Source organism: Rhinolophus sinicus, linkage group LG05, assembly GCF_036562045.2.
Source record: "Rhinolophus sinicus isolate RSC01 linkage group LG05, ASM3656204v1, whole genome shotgun sequence".
Lineage (NCBI taxonomy): Eukaryota > Metazoa > Chordata > Mammalia > Chiroptera > Rhinolophidae > Rhinolophus > Rhinolophus sinicus.
Window position 1 is genome coordinate 40,568,056 of NC_133755.1, and position 17,585 is coordinate 40,585,640.

The 17,585-nt window shown below is 32.3% G+C and overlaps 1 protein-coding gene across 2 annotated transcripts in view; it reads right to left on the minus strand.

The window, feature by feature from the left end:
- The window catches only part of FANCL (FA complementation group L), a 60,743-nt gene that overhangs the window by 4,338 nt on the left and 38,820 nt on the right, over positions 1–17,585 (minus strand). For both annotated transcript variants that reach the window (XM_019717216.2, XM_074332007.1), the window contains one exon: positions 1,802–1,952. In XM_019717216.2, the coding sequence (XP_019572775.2) occupies positions 1,802–1,952 (151 nt within the window). The remainder of the gene's footprint in view (positions 1–1,801; positions 1,953–17,585) is intronic.

Below are 17,585 nucleotides of genomic sequence, written 5' to 3' on the forward strand. Positions count from 1 at the left end.
TATAATTTTTTCACTCCTTGTGAAGTTTTCCCCTATATGTTAACGAAGGGTTCGATTCCTATTAAATTGGAAACTTCCTGTACTAACAAAAACAACAACTCACCTTGCTTGCAGAATCCAAGAAAAAATTATTTCTACTCAGCACTAGATTCTTTATAAATTTGAACTGTATTAGAGTACATTAGAAATTTTACTAATTTTGAAGATGCACAGTGTTATTTAAGGTTAATTTAAATTTCATTTTTATGGTAAAAGTATCTTGATAAGTTCTATACACTAGATAGAGTAAAAGCCTTTGGCTAAGATTGGCGACAATATAAATACAATTATTACAATCTGGCAAAAAGGTAATCAAATAAAATAAATGACTACAAGTCATTCATTGAGAAATATAAAAAGTTAACTTATCATCTCATTTTTCAAACCATTCTTTAACACAAACACAAATTCCACATTAGCCTTTAGCAAAGTCATCTGCTAGTGACTCCAGAAAGTACTTTCACTGAACAACAATGGCTATATTAACTAATCTTGCAATTAATTTGCTAAAATCTTGGTCTTAAAAAGGCAAACCAATGCCTGAAGTGAAAAAAAATTAAAAAATAAAGTTAAAAGGTAAACACCGAGTGAATTAAAAACCAGGTTTTTTATGTTGCACAATGAGAAATATAATAAAAGGTATATTTATAACCTGATAAAAATAATTACTTTAACGGAGCCATGAAAATAATAAGTTCTACACTTGTTTGAAGAAAGTATTTTTATTCTTAGTAGACACTTGTTCCCAAATATTCCAAAATTTAGTTAATTATTCCAAATTAAATACTGTTGGACTTTAACAAACTGAGTAAGTAATACTACTATTTGTAGAACTGCTGCACAGTTATGCTTTCCTCTTCTCATAATAACACGTCACTTCTTTTCCCCCAGGTAATCTATTTTGTCTGGGTGGAAACTGTAAAAATTGCTCACTAATTGGAATACGATTCACACCAGAATTTCAAAATACCCTTTGTAATATATAACTTTTAACAACGTATCTACTTGAGCAAGGAAAAATGTAAAGAGGTATCTTCTAACCATCTACTAACCATCTCCTATAGCATTTAGTGTGAACTCAAATATACTTTAAGACATCTAAAATCTTGAGGCAGAACTTAAAAACTGTTTTGCTTGCTCATAATGAAAATACATAAAACAATCATTTTATAGAATATAGTAATATTTAAAGGATATTTATGGTTATATTAACATATTAATTTCATATATGTATAATAAAGAAAATACTTCAAATATAGTCAACTATGATTTTGTGCTTTTTGTTTATTCTTCAATGGCATGCATGGCTCACTTCAGGTTCTTTATCCTCCATTTTTTTGTCAGAAAATATTCCGAGATTTGTTCACAATAATCTTCTCTAGTTTCACAGATGAAGACTTCATTATTTCTAACATAGTTGTTTTTCCTAAGTAAGTTTCAAAAAACCTGCTCCACTGTTTCTGTGCTAACTAAAAGTTAATTAAATACTATCTCTGAATGCTGCTTCCATTGGATCATCACCTTTTATAATGAAACACCTCAGTACTTGCCCTTTTCACCTGAAATATTTACATTTAAATACAGAGCAATAAAAGAAACCACAGTTCAACCCAAAGTTTTAATAGCTGAAGGCATGCAGAAAAGTCTTAGCTAAGATCCCATTGTCATTTTTAGATTCATTCTCCTAAGTAATAACAAAGTATAATCAAACACCTACAAAAAAAAAAAAAAAAAAAAGCTCATTAATCCTCTTTTTTCCGACCTAGTGCAATTCTGCGTGCTGTCGCACTCCGTGTAGGTTTTTCTGGCTCAAGTACCCAAGTCTTCTCATCGATTTCATCCATAACATCCCAGAAGGCCTTCAGTGATTCCAATGCTGTCAAAAACTGACTATGAATGTTCACAATGGAGCTCTGTGAAAAGATAGAGGAAAGATGAATGAACTGTATGACACTGTCGATAGCCGATAATCTGTCACTTAAAATACAACTCCATTTAGAAATGTTAAGCTGTTTCATCTAAATCTAGACTCTAGTAAATAAGAGTCAACACTCCCTGCTTCACATCTCATCACCTCCATCAATATTAAAAGAATTCCTTCTGGATTGTCACTAGACTGTACATTCTCAAGAATGTCTTTTCTAAAACCGTATCTATGAATTTTATACTATACATATGGCAAAGTAACTACTAATACAAGAGGACACGTATGTACAATTTTATTAATGTGTGTAATATATATTGGGCATAGTGGCTACAATTTTAATGTGGAAATATTTTGTTGCAGTTGTCAAGTTAAATGCAGTACTATTTGTGAGTTGATTAGTTTTAAACATTAATAAAAACTCCAGACTTAATTAGGCAACAAGTATAAAAGCTTTTACTCTTTTAAAAATTAAGCAAATTACAAAGATTTCTTTCGATGTTCAACTTTTAGCCAATACCAAAATTCAGTATTTCAGACATTAATCCTTTATAGGAGTTAAATATAATTTCACTAAATGGTAAGAATTAAGGCCATCACTGAATTTAAAAATCAATTTATATTTGCTTTCAAATAAAGTCAGAAGTTTCTCATAAAATAACGTGAGATATTTAGAAGATATATTTACTAAAAATTTTTATATAAAAAGGAATCAAAACTAAAATAGTTTTTAAAATTAAGGATTTTATTTCAAATAAGCAAAGCATAAAAAGTTACTGAAAATACTACAAACGTATTCATCCAAAATAATGGATACACGCCAACAATGTAAGAATATAATACACTGAGTCAGATAAAAAGAAAGAACTCCCTTAAACATGTGTTTCGTACTTATGAACTTAAGGAAAACCCACTTGATCACTTCAGTCAGGGTTTACATTTCGATGAAGTCATGGCTGTTTTCCAAAGGTACTTTCAACTCTTTTAACCTTATATACACAGAAAAAATGTAACATTAGGAACTAGAGCTCAATGTCCGAAAAGAACCTTTTAGAATATTGAAGGTAGAATATCTCTTTTTTCCTGATATGCCATACTTATCTACAAGTTTAGATGTCAGAATCCAGAAATCAGAAAACTAAACTTCCAATTTGTTTTTCTCTACTATGGGATGCCTTTATTTCCTTCCAATAAATGCACCACTATTCTTTAGATACCCAAACTAGAAACCAGTTGTGATCCTTGTAGATTTCCTCCCTTACACTTCATAAATTCAGTAAGTTAACATAGGACTTGATTCTATTTTTACCATACTTCTTGATAACTCTATTTATCCTAGCATTATTATATACCATTAAAATAAATCCCCTAGTTCTTGTTTCCATCTCCAGACCTACTATCTTTGACTTCAACTACCTTACTGCAGAGCAGCCTAAAATGTAAACCAGAACATATCCCTCTTAAAACCATGCAAAACAACCTAACTGGACTTTTCCCCCATTTAGTTATATTCACCTAAAATCCATTATTTATATTGCAATTAAGTTGATTTTTATATTCTGCAAATCTGATAATTTCCTGGTTTACAATAAAACAGTTTAAGTGCAGTTCTTCTCAAAGTGATGTTTTTTATTTGAATACCACTACTTAATGAGAGCAACACAAGTTTGAAATGTTGTTCAATGTTTAAGTAAACTGAACTAACTATAACTACATGACAAAGAAAAATAATCACTGATGACCGTCATCATTCTATTTTTGTTATATACAAGTAGCTTGCAAATTATGTTTTGTTATTGTTAGTGATTAAAACCACAGTTCTTTATCATGGCTTGCAATTCACACTGTTTAATATGTATACATAGATATGTTTACAGAGTAAACAGAAATACTTTCCATGGGTATATTTACTACTCCAAGCTTTAGTAACCATCTTCTCTATGATGATCCCCAAATTTGTTTAGGTCAGATGGAGAACTCGAGAACTACTCAGCCATCTATCTATAGATGATTTCTATATGTCTATCTAATAGGTACATCATATTCATATTGCTCCAAGCTGATCTCATCGTCTACCCAGAGAAATTTCCCCCTCCTACTGTTTCCCTTCCACCCTTGGTGAAGGGCTACCACCTGCCCAGTTGCCCAAGTCAGGAATGTAAGCATAGTCTTAGACTACTAAAACAACCTTCTAACTGAATTTTCTTCCTTATGTCAGAGCCCCCTAAAACTCATTACTCACACTGTAATTACACTGACTTTATTCTGCAAATCTGACACTATAATTTCTTAGCTTATAATAAAAGTCATTGATCATCAGATGCATACATAATAATTCAATTGCTAGACAGTATGTTGGGGTTTTTTTTAATAGGCTTATTGAGGGATAATTGATATACAAAGAACCGAATATATTTAACGGTACAAATTGATGAGTTTGGGCATATGCATATGCCCATGATACCATTATCACCATAAAAGTAATAGACATATCCAGTACGTCCCGAAGTTTCCTTGAGTCCCTTTGGATTTTTCTTTTTTTTTTTTTTTTTACACACTTGAGACCTCTATTCAACAAATTTTGAAGTGCACGATACTGTACTGTTAACTATAAGCACAATGTTGTGCAATAGATCTCTAGAATTTATTCATCTAACAAAACAAACTTTATACCCACTGATATCAAACTATAACGTCATGAAACTGGCATAAAAACAGACACACAGATGAATGGAACAGAATAATAGCCCCAAAATAATACCATGCCTATATGATCAATTAATCTATGACAAAGGCAGTAAGAATATACAATGGGGTAAAGATCTTTTCAATAAGTGGTGTTGGGAAAACTAAACAGCTACACGCAAAAATATGAAACTAGACCACTGTCTTACACCACATACAAGAAAAAACTCAAAAACTCATTTAAGTCTTTAATCTTAAAAGTACTAGAAGAAAAGAATAGGCAGTAAACTCTGACATTGCTTAGTAATTTTTTTTTCCTGCTATATCTCCTCAGGCAAGGGAAACAGAATAAAAAATAAACAAATGGGACAACATCAAACCAAAAAGATTTTGCATGGCAAAGGAAATGATCAACAAAACAAAGAGAAAACCTACTGGATGGAAGAAGATAGTCACCAATGATACAACCAATAATGGGTTAATATCCAAAATACATAAGGAACTCATATAACTTAACAAAAAAGCAAACAATCTGACTAAAAAATAGGCAGAGGATCTCAATAGATATTTCTCCAAAGATGACACACAGATGGCTAATAGATATATGAAAAAATGCTCAACATCATTAATCATCAGAGAAACACAAATAAAAACCACAATGAGATATCACCTCACACCAATTAGAATGGCTATCATCAACAAGACAAATAGTAACAAGTGTTGGAGAGGCTGTGGGGAAAAAGGAACCCTCATACACTGTAGGTAGGCTGCAGATTGGTGCAACTGCTATGGAACGCAGTGTGGAGGTTCCTCAGAAAATTAAGAATAAAATTACCATAGGACCCAGCAATCCCTTTCCTCGGTATCTACCAAAAAAATCTGAAAACATTTATCCGTAAAGATATATGTGCTCCAACGTTCATCGCAGCTTTATTTACAGTGGTCAAGACATGGAAACAACCAAAGTGTCCTTCGATAGATGAATGGATAAAGAAATTGTGTATATATACACAATGGAATACTATTCAGCCATAAGAAATGATGAAGTAGTACCATTTGTGACAACATGAATGGATCTTGAGATTATAATGTTAAGCGAAGTCAGACAGAAACAGTAGAGAACCATTATGATTTCACTGATATATGCTATATAAAACTGAAAACAACAAAAGAACAAGACAAACAAATGAACAAACAAAAACTCGTAGACACAGACAATAATTTAGTGGCTACCAGAGGGTAAGAGGGGTGGGGGGTGGTAGATGAGGGTAAAGGGGATCAAATATATGGTGATAGAAGGAGAACTGACTCTGGGTGGTGAGCACACAATGTGATATATACAGATGATGTATTACAGAATTGTACACCTAAAATCTATGTAACTTTACTAACAATTATCACTCCAATAAACTTTTTTAAAAAAATTAACCTTTTTATTTTCTTCTTTGTACTTTTCCTATTTCCCACAATAACATATATTATTTGTAAAATCATAAAAAATGTATGTAGAAATAGACATAAGTGGATTATTAGCCATCCTTTCATTTCATGATGTGTACGATATAGTGAAAAATATACTTAATTAAGTGAAACTAATATTTCAACCATGTGTCAGGACAATGTTGGCATCTCTGATACAAAGACAAAAGCACCCAGTTCTCAAGAAGAATACAACTCTAATCTTGATGGTAATGAAGTATCTGATATTAACCAAGATACACTCAGCCTCTGGAAGGCTTAACATTGCATTTATAAATGTGGGTGCACACTAGATAAACTTCTAAGGTGACTTCCACCTCTAAAAGTCAAGAATTCTAAATATAACTCTTTGAAAATCCATAAAGCAGGTAATTCTGTCCACTTAAAAGTACCTATATTTCCTTCCAAGATGTCGATTACTATACTGTACTCCCATTTACTTCCAATTCTTACTTATAAATAGATTTTATAATTCAAATTATATATTTATCCATTAAATATAAATAATGCATGGTTTAATGTACAGTAATTATTTCTTCTTTAATAAAATGAACTAAATATCAGAATCAAAATATTTGGATTATATTTTATATCTCATGTATTTAAGGAAAAAGTCAAAGATGCGTTATAGAGCTACTATTATTTTCTAAAATACATGTAAAAATTTCAGCCTTCCAAAACTTTTGAGTTTTTGGAATAGGTTTGGAACCAGAAATTCCTAGCAGAAATAGCAAAGCAATTATATAGCTTAAATGTGATGAAGATCCAAAATTACACCCAGAACATTACAACTGGTTTATTTACTAATCAGAGGAAAATATCATCCTTTTTTTCTTTGCACATATGAGTAGACACAGCACCATGATTAAAGGAAATGAAATAGAGGAACAATGACAGAAGACAGAAAAAAACCTGGAGAAGACAACAAAAATTACCACTAAAAAAAACTATAAAGAAACACAAAGTTTGGAGTCCCAACAGCGAAAAAAATATCTTATGTAAAAGAAAATTATCCCAGAAACCAAGAGTATGATATAGAAACTTCCCCACTAAGCCTGGCTGTGGTGGGAGAGGGGAAAGGACGGGATATAAAACAACTCTTGTCCTTAAAATGTCAAAAAATAATAAAGAAGAAAGCCTGAGAAAGTTAGAAAATATAAAACATTCTGCGTACTCCAAAGATTTGCAGCTAGGGCCCATGTTGAAGGCATCCCAACGAGAACAGGTTATTTTATCTATCTATCTTGTGGTCTATTTTTATGTAGGGTAGGGCTGTTAACAGGAAAAAAAAGGCACAGACTAAACTCCGGACATTGGAAGAGCTAAGTTGAACAGGGGAGATACACTCTGATATGGAGTCCAATCTTCCTGTGTGAAAATCAAAGGTCAGAAGAATAAAAAGAACGTATTAATCTTGAGGGAAAAAGCAGACATCTTCATGTGATTTGAAAAGAACAGGCATAAAGATATTAAGAGATCAATCCAATATTAGGTTCACCTAAGACACTTAATGAAATTCTCTGCACTGAAATCAGAATTCCTGGACTGTTCTATATACAGGCATCGCAGTGAAAAGATCTGTATGTGGGATCCCTGCGTTGATTCACTGAAAATTTCTGAAGAGACAACTGAAAAGATTTTTTAAGTCTGTTCATTGTGATAAACTTGGCATTCAAACCTTGAGATCGTGAACCATTAGAAAATCTGGTCAAAGGTCACCAAATCAAGACCTTACAAAAAAAACCTTTTTAAATGGCTTATTATATTTCCTGACTAGTTTCATAATGCTGAAGCACAGTCAGTATGTGTTGGCAATGCTTGCCAATTTTTATGTTAGAAGGCATGCATGAATCAAGCACCCCAATACTCGAGCAGGGAAAGGTCTTGGTTATTCTTGTTCATGTTTAACAAATAAAATAAACCATCAGAAAACTAGGCTGTATCATTATTCTAAAAATCTTAAAAACTGTCACATTTTCTTATGAAGCATAGCCAGCAAATAGGGAGTCCAATAAAGAAATTGTTATAAGCTCCATGGCTAAAGGATGTATCTTTCGTGAAAGAAATCAGTGGTCTGGTTTCCACAATGTCAATATCCAATGATGAATTGTTTGTAAGCTTAAATCTAAACTCTTCTTAAAACATGCTAGTACCAATTAGTGAAATGGCAAGAATGTTGTTTTTTTTACATTCTACAAAGAAACTAGATACAAGTACAACCTAAGAAGTGGTATTAGTCCTCAAACTCTGTTCTTTTTCAGTTTTTTATCGTTTTTTTGTTTGTTTGCTTGTTCGTCTTTTTACTATTCTAGGTCCTTTATATTTCCATATGAATTTTAGTTTCTTAAAATCTGTTGGGATTTTGATTGGGAATGCATTGACTCTATAGATCAATTTGGAGAGAACAGACATCTTAACAATACAGAGTCTTCTAACCCATGAATACAGTATGTATCTCAATTTACTTAGGTTTTTAGGTAAAAATTTGCAGATACTTCACCAAAGAAGCTATATGGATGACAAATAAGCACATGAAAATATGCTCAACATCATTGGGCATTAAGAAAATGCAAATTAAAATCACAATGAGCTATGACTATATACCTTTTAGAATGGCTAAAATGAAAGACCATACCAAATGTCAGCAAGGACATAAAGAAAGAGGAATTCTCAAAAACTACTGTTGGAAATGTAAAATGACAAAGCCACTCTGGAAACTGTTTAGCAGTTTCTTAAAAAGTTAAACATACACCTCCTATACAATCCAGCCATTCCACTCCTAGGTATTTGCCGAAGAGAAATGAAAGCTTATGATTCATACAATGACATCCACATAATGTTCACAGCAAATTGTTTGTAACAGCGAAATCTTGGAAACAACTGATACTGTGTTTCCCCGAAAATAAGACCTAGCCGGACAATCAACTGTAATGCGTCTTTTGGAGTTAAAACTAATATAAGACCTGGTCTAAGATTTCTTCTTCTTCTTCCTCTTCTTCCTCTTCTTCCTCCTCTTCCTCCTCTTCCTCTTCCTCCCTCTTCCTCCTCCTCCTCCCTCTTCCTCTTCCTCTTCTTCTTCTTCTTATTATATTATATAAGACCCAGTTTTGTATTATAGTAAAATAAGACCTGGTATTATATTACATTACATTACATTATATAAAACCCAGTCTTATTTTACTTATTTTACTATAAGACTGGGTCTTATATAATGTAATGTAATGTAATATAATTTTTGCTCCAAAAGAGCAGAACAATCAGCATTAGAGCTGATTGTCCGGCTAGGTCTTATTTTTGGGGAAACACAGTATGTCCATCATCAGGTAAATGGATAATATGTGGTATATCCATGCAATGGAGTCCTACTTAGCATAAAAAGAATGAACTACATGGTACAACATGGGTGAATCTCTAATTATGCTGAGGAAAGAAACCTGACATAGAAAAGTACGTAGAATTATATACAAATCTAGAAAGCAGATCAGTAGTTGTCTGGGGACCAGGGAGACAGACAAGAGGGACAGAAGGGAGGGATTACAAAGGGGAAGGAGAAAAACTTAGGTGTGATGGAAATGTTTATTATCTTGATTGTGAAGATGATTTCATGGGTGGAAACATTTGCCAAACTCACCAAATCATACACTTTAAACATGTCCAGCTTATTATATATCAATTACACCTGAACAAAGCTGTTGAAAAAAACACTCATTCTGATTTCCAGACAGTAATGAATCTACATAACAGTACCTTCTTTACAGTACTTCTCAACAATTAGAAGCTTTAAAAAAATTACAAAATAGCAACACTTTTAACAGTAAGGACAAAGACAGAAGAGTAACTGCTCATAAACTCACCACTTAGACAATGAAATTTTATCACTTTTATACATATATATAGAGAGAGACATATAAAATGTGTATATATTGGAGAAGGACAAAAGGTATATATGGGAACTAAGATGTTAGCTATTCTCCCATAACTGTTATTAAATTATGTTAAACTAGGAAAGCACTTAAGCAGAAAAGTGTGAACACTGCCAATCTCAAAATGTAATGCTTATTATCTTTAAAAGCATTTTGTTACTTTTATAATACCTGAAGTGATATAATAATGTCAGTCACTTAACCAGATCTTAGAGTAGAATATCTTCATCTTAAGTACTATTATTTCCAGTATTTTAATAATTTTCTCACAGTTTCGAAATGTGATCTTTTGTGCTCTGATGACACTTAAATTAATAGCATAATTTTCTGGTACTTACAACAGTTGTTTTACATTCTGATTTCTTCTTTTATACTTTCCTATAATACTTGAAGATAAATCCTCTAATAATCATTTTTGTCTTTATCTCTGAGGAATTCAAAAGGCTTCAATAGAATAAGAAAATATCAAGAGATTAAACTTTATAAGAAATTCAATTTTAATATTAATTGTAATATTTCCAATCAGATATCTTTAAAGAGATAACTCTTACATATTCAGTTTATTTGATCTTATTTGCAAGCTTAATTGATGTTTTCAACTCTTGGTAGGTACTTTCATAGCTAAATCTATTTAATCAAATTCTATTCTGTTAATCCATATAGAGTGTTTCGCTTCTTCTTATATTTAAGTTGATTTTGACTATAACTGACCACTAATGATTTAAGATTTGGCATTATTTTTAAGTCATGTGCAAAGGGTATCTGTCCACAAGGTCAAATGAAACAGATTCACTTCATGCATAGCCATTACAGAATGATTGTAGCAACTCTAATGTAAAAAAGACTAAAGAAAGAAAGAAACATCTGTCAAGTGTATGTTGAAAATAAATAAGCACTTTCAATTTGGTCCTTAGCTATCCTATATTGTAGGCCATTAAAAATAACAATACTAATAAAAATGAAGCCAATTAGGAGAGGATTCTGGGTAGATGGTGAAGAGTCTATCTCCTCACCTACACAACTAAACAGAAACAGTTTCCTCCTCATCTACACAACTAAACTAACAGAAATAGAAACAGAAAATGTACCTATTTTGGAACTCTACAGCATTCACTGAAGGCTTGTAACAATTTCAATCTTAGCTTGGCAGAAACTACCCATCATCCAGTCCCAGAACCATGGCAGGCAGCCCTACACACACTCTGGGAACAGCTTGCACACGGCTTATAGGAACCAGGACAGGCAAAAAGGACCCTGTCCTGCAAACATCAGGGATATGGGCCCTGATCACTGATCGCTGCTTCTGATCTCAGAGAGACAAAGATATTTTTGGCCATTGTTAATGCATCTCCCCACACTGCTGCAAGTCTCTCGCCCTCCTCAAGTGACTTCCATGCTACTTAAAAATCCAGCACTTTTATTTATCCCTTCATTGTTCTCTTTTTCCTCTTTTGGGAGCCAAACATTAAAGACTAGAACATTCAGAAGCAACTGCATATACAGGGGAAATTTGGAAGTCTCTATGTATGCCCACAGAACGGCAGAGGCTCAGAAAACACCAGAGAAGACCTTAATCTTGTACTGTAGGCTTATCCTTGGCACAGAGACAGCTTATAACAATATAAAATAAACAAAAAATAAGGGAGATTTTGTTCTTTAGTCTCTAGGGAAAGGGAAGAATCTGACTTGCAGAGTTATTACATTATTGGTTAAAATTTCCATTTTTCAACAACAATAAAAGAATTATCAGACATTAAAAAAAAAAAAAAGAAAGAAAGTGTGGCCCTGATTCAAAGGAAAAAAATAAATTAACAGAAATTGTCCCTAAAAAAGACCTGATAGTGAATCTGACAATTAAAACAACTGTCTTAAATATACTTTAAAAAATTAAAGATGTGGAAAAAGTCAAGAAAAGGATGTATGAACAAAAAAGAAACATCAATAAAGAGAAAGAAAACCTAAAAAGATACCAAAAACAAATTCTGGAGTTGAAAAGTATGCTAATGGAACTGAAAAATAAACTAAAGGAATTCAAAGGCAGATGTGAGCAAACAAAAGAAAGAATCTGCAAACTTGGAGATAAGACAATGGAAATTATTGAATCTAAGGAAAAGAATTTAAAAAGTTAAATAAAGCAAGCCTAAAGAACCAACAGATACCATCAAGAAGACAAACATATGCATTGTGGAGTCCCAAAAGAAGAGAGAACAAAAGTGGCAGAGAAGATATTTGAAGAAAAAAATGACTGAAAAATTCCCAAATTTGATGAAAGACATGAATATAAACATACAAGAAGCTCAGTGAACTCTAAGAAAGATGACCTCAAAGAGACCACACTGAGACCACAATAGAATCAAACTTTCAAAAGACAAAGAGACTCTTGAAAGCAGCAAGAAGTGATTCATTACATTAGAGGGATCCTCAATAAAACTATCAATAAATTTCTCATCAGAAACTTCAAAGGCCACAAGGTGGTGGTTGACATATTCAAAGTACTAAAAGAAAGAAAAAAAACTTGTCAACCAAGAAGCCCATATCTGCCAAAACTGTCTATCAGTGAAGGAGAAATGAAGACATTCCTAGATAAACAAAATCTGAAAGCATTCATTACCAGTAGACCTGGCCTGTGAGAAATGCTAAAGGGAGTCTTGCTAAAGGGAAATGAAAGGATACTAGTAACTTGAAGCCCTATAAAGAAATAAAGGTCTCAGTAAAGGTAAACACATAGTAATTATAAAAACTATTATTCTAACAATGCTTTTGAACGTTTTGCTTTCTACATGACTTAGACTAATATATTTTAAAAACGATTATTAGTCTAAAAGCTAAAATTATTGTAACTTTGGTTTAAAATGTCACATTTTGTTTTCTACACAATTTAAGAGACAAATACATTTTTAAAACGAACATTAGTCTAAAAGCTAGTACTATCATAACTTTGAGACATAATTTAATAGACAAATGCAATTAAAAGAATTATTAGTTTATGGTTTGAGGCACATAGAAATGTAATTTTATGACATCAACAACTGAAAAGGGTGGGTATAGATCTGTAAAGGACTAGAGTTTGCATATGTCTTTGAAGTTAAGATAGTATAAATTCAAATTAAAGTGTTATAACTTTAGGATGTTAAATGTAATCCTCAGGGTAACTACAAATATGATTTTTGACAGGAGTGTCAAGATCATTCAATGGGGAAGGGACTGTCTTTTCAAAAAATGGTGCTAGAAAAATTGATTATCTACATGCAAAAGAACAAAGTTGGACCTTTCCCTAACACCCTATAGAAAAAGTAAATTAAAGTGGATCAAAGACCTAAATTTAAAAGCTAAAAGTATAAAACTCTTAGGAGAAAACATTGGGCAAAACTTTCATGACACTGGAGTTGGCAAAGTTTTTAGATATGACTACAAAAGTATAGGCAATAACAGAAAAAAATACATAAATTGGATTCCATAAAAATTCTAAACTTTTGTTGCATTAAAAGACAATATTAACAGAGTAAAAAAGGCAGTCCACAGAATGGCAGAAAATATTTGCAAATCATATATCTCATAAGGGATTACTATCTAGAATATACAGACAACTTCTAAAACTCAACACAACCTAATCAAACATAGAAAAAGAAACTGAACAGACATTTCTCCAAAGATACACAAATGGCCAATAAATTCATGAAAAGATGTTCAATATCATTTAAGAAAATGCAAATCAAAATTACAATGATTACCACCTGACACCCACTGGAATGGCTACTATGAACAAAACATAAAATAAGTGTTAGTGAGGATGTGGAGAAACTAGAACTCTTGTGCACTGCTGGTGGGAATGTAAAATGATACAGCCACTGTGAAAAAAAGTGTAGCAGTTCCTCAAAAAATTAAAAACCGAATTACCATATGATCTAGCAATTCCACTTTTGGATAAATAACCAAAAGTACTGAAATAGGGACTCAAAAAGATATTTGTATACCTATGTTCACAGCAGTATTGTTCCCAATAGCTAAAACATGAAAGCAACTCAAGTTCCATCAAGGCATGAATAATTAAAGATATATAGATTTATAGATCTAACATATAGATCTTAGATCTATATATCTCAACAGAGTAAAAAGGCCATATATATATATATATATATATATATGTATATATATATACACACACACATACATACATATATTCCATCTGTCTGTGTATACAAACACACACACACACACACACACACACACACACACACATATGCAGTGGAATGTTTTCAGCCTTAAAAAGGGAGGAAATTCTGACATATGCTATAACATGTACAAGCCTTGAGGATATGCTAACTGAAGCAAGCCAGTAAAAAAAAGACAAATATGTGTTATATGGCATAAAGTAATCAAAATCAGAAAATCAGAAAGGAGAATGGTGTTTTCTAGGTGGAAGTGGAGAATGAGGAATTACTGTTTAAAGGGTTTAGATTTCAGTTTTAAAAGATGAAAGCGTTCTGGAAATGGATTATGATAATGGTAGCAAAACATAAATAAATTTAATACAACGGAACTGTACCTTTAAAATAGTTAAGATGGTAAATTTTGTTATGTGTATTTTATCATATATATTTTTTCTTTTTTGTTTGTTTTTTACTTAAATGAAGTGAGATGTTAAAAATGCCAGCATGGGACTTAGTTGGTGGCAGCCTGACCCAACTGGTGAACAAACCCCTGTGGTTATCTATTATTTCTTTATTTCTCCGATGTTAATTCTGAGAAAAATCATTTCTATACATCGCTGCTTAAGACCCTTAATGTTTCTAACATGTTCTGTTATTTGTTTTTAACTTCCTTTACTTTGTATTAAAACAAATATAAAGGTTTACATAATAAAAATAAATAAATAAAATCAATTAGTAAAAAACAAACTAGTGTAGCTTTTGTTCCACTTAGGTCCTACTGAAAAAAGCATGCTACTCCCTTTGACAAAAAAGGTTGACTATACCTAATTTTTCATTGCTCACACTAAAAACAATGAAATAAGGAAATAAATGGTCACAAAAATCTTTGCTTCGGACAATGTCAAGACTAATAGAATACCAGTGGTTGCTGGCTGCCAATATCACCCACATAAGCCAGAGCCAGGAAAAATCTTAACTAACAATGGTATTGTTTAAAAAAATAAAAGGATGTTCCATTGCCTCTATCTACCAACTACAAAATTCTGGTTTGCTTCATTACATCTATCTGTTAAATTAGTTCGGCTTCTAATATTCAATTTCTAGTTTAGCACAAAAGAAGGGGAAAGTAAGCACATTTCATAGCTGAAAGGATTAATACCTCTCAGTGATTCTAGCAGATATTTGAATTAAGTTATTTCATATCTGAATTATCATTTCTGTCTTCAATCTACTGAATCTTTATTTTCAATATAGGCATCTAATTTTCCAAAATGATGGTTTAAAACATACACACACATACATGCATGCACAAGCACACTGATATGCACATATTTCATACTAACTCTTAGATTACAAAAAGCACAAATAGACAGTTATCAATATACCAGACAAGAATAAAACATGAGGTATAGAATGTTATAAATTGTACTTGTGTTGAAATAAATTTGCTTCACTGATGTTAGCTAAAATCATCTTTTTTATCTAAAAGTATTTAAAAAATATAAATCAGAAATTAAGAAGCCATTTGGAAACTAATATTTATATATTTTAATTATCTGGGACACTTGCTATGTAAGACTATTCTGCTGATTTACTCAAAATATAATATTATTAATCTATGTTACTTGTACTACCACATATATATAGCTATCTACCACAGGTAGACTAGTGAGGCTGACAGATATTTTTCATTAATCATCCCTATTGCATTTTTGAACATCAGAAAAATTCTTGATTGTTACATATAAATGGAAATATTGCCTTAAAAGTATATGTAGTTCAACACATACAGAGAGATACCAACTATTTATTGTTATATATAGATGTGGGTATGTTTATATACACAAACATATAATATAAATGTATATGGAGAGATATTATTTGTCCATATTTATCTTGCTACTTTAAGAGCTCTCCAATTCACAAATTGTGCTACCACCCTCTATAACTGTGCACATTTGTAAGCATTTTATAATTCAAAAGGTCTTTCATATACAATATCTGTTTCCTCTCACATGCAATCAATGATTTGAGTATTTCCCTCTTTTTCTATAGTTAAACAATTTACACAAGATCAGGCACTAGCAAGGAAAGAGCCAGGATTTGACCCAGACTTTTAGACTCTGTTCTCTTTTTACTATGTTACAGTGGTCGAGCAGAATTAACCCTGAAGCCTACCACAAAGGTCAAAACAAGGTCACATTTATTAACATTAGCAGGTAAATCACTTAAATGTGACTTAAGGTAGTACTGGAGGCATCTGACAAAAAAACCTGTTCCATACAACTAGTCTCATTGGGTTTTTAAAATGGAAGCATTTCACCATGCCATAAAAGTATTTCATGTGCTCACAATACAAAAATATCAAATCTACAAGCATAAACTAACTTTGATAATCTTAGAAATCAACTGAAATTATAATGATATAGATTCAAAGTCATATATCCAACTGCCCATTAGGCACACTTACTTATATATACTACAGGTATATCAAACTCACCCAGTTCCAACCTGAACTTTCCTCTACACCCCTTCTTCCTGCACTGCCTACCTCAGTTGGTGGTACTACCAGTCACATCAGCAGCACTGGGAGTAATCTGAGATCTCATGATCAGTAGATCACCAAGTTCTATCAGTATAACCTGTGAAATTTTTTCAATCTCCTTTCCTCTTTCCCAGCACCCATTAACCTAGAACAAACCCTAATTACTCCCAGCATGGAAGTACATAGCAGCCCCTCAATCAGTTTTATTCACTATAGTCTTGCCATCCTCACTTAGAACCTTCTTCTACAGTGACAAACATTAAAAAATATTTATAAAAAATATTAATAAAAAATATGTTTTGTTGAAAACTAATCCAGAGAAGTGTTCTGAGAGGAATTAAAAAACAAAACAAAACAAAAAACATGCTGGACATTTATAATACATCTTGGCACATTAAGAAAGCTGAGAAGTGCTAAACCAAGAAATAGTAAAACTTGTATCTAGAATTTCATAAATGTATTAGGTCATAGAGTCCTTCCTTCATCTTACCCCCATTAATAGCCAAAAACAAAACAAAACAAAACAAAAGCCACTCTGAGAAATGCTACTGCAAAACAAGATTCTGACCACGTCACACTTCTTCCTGATGACTCCATTACCTCATTACCTTGAGGACCAAGCCCTGGATCATAAGAATTAGTATAGCAGACCTGGCCTAACTAGCAAAAGCTCCAGTCCAGAGAAGACCATAGAGTATCAACTGATGTGTAATTCATGCATTATCGCCTACAATATTGTGTCTTTGTTCTTTGGCTAACATAGTTCTCTCCTGCCGTATTCTCTCTCCTCCCAAACCTAACTTCTCATTCCTCAAGACTCACTGAGCTTAAGTAACTTC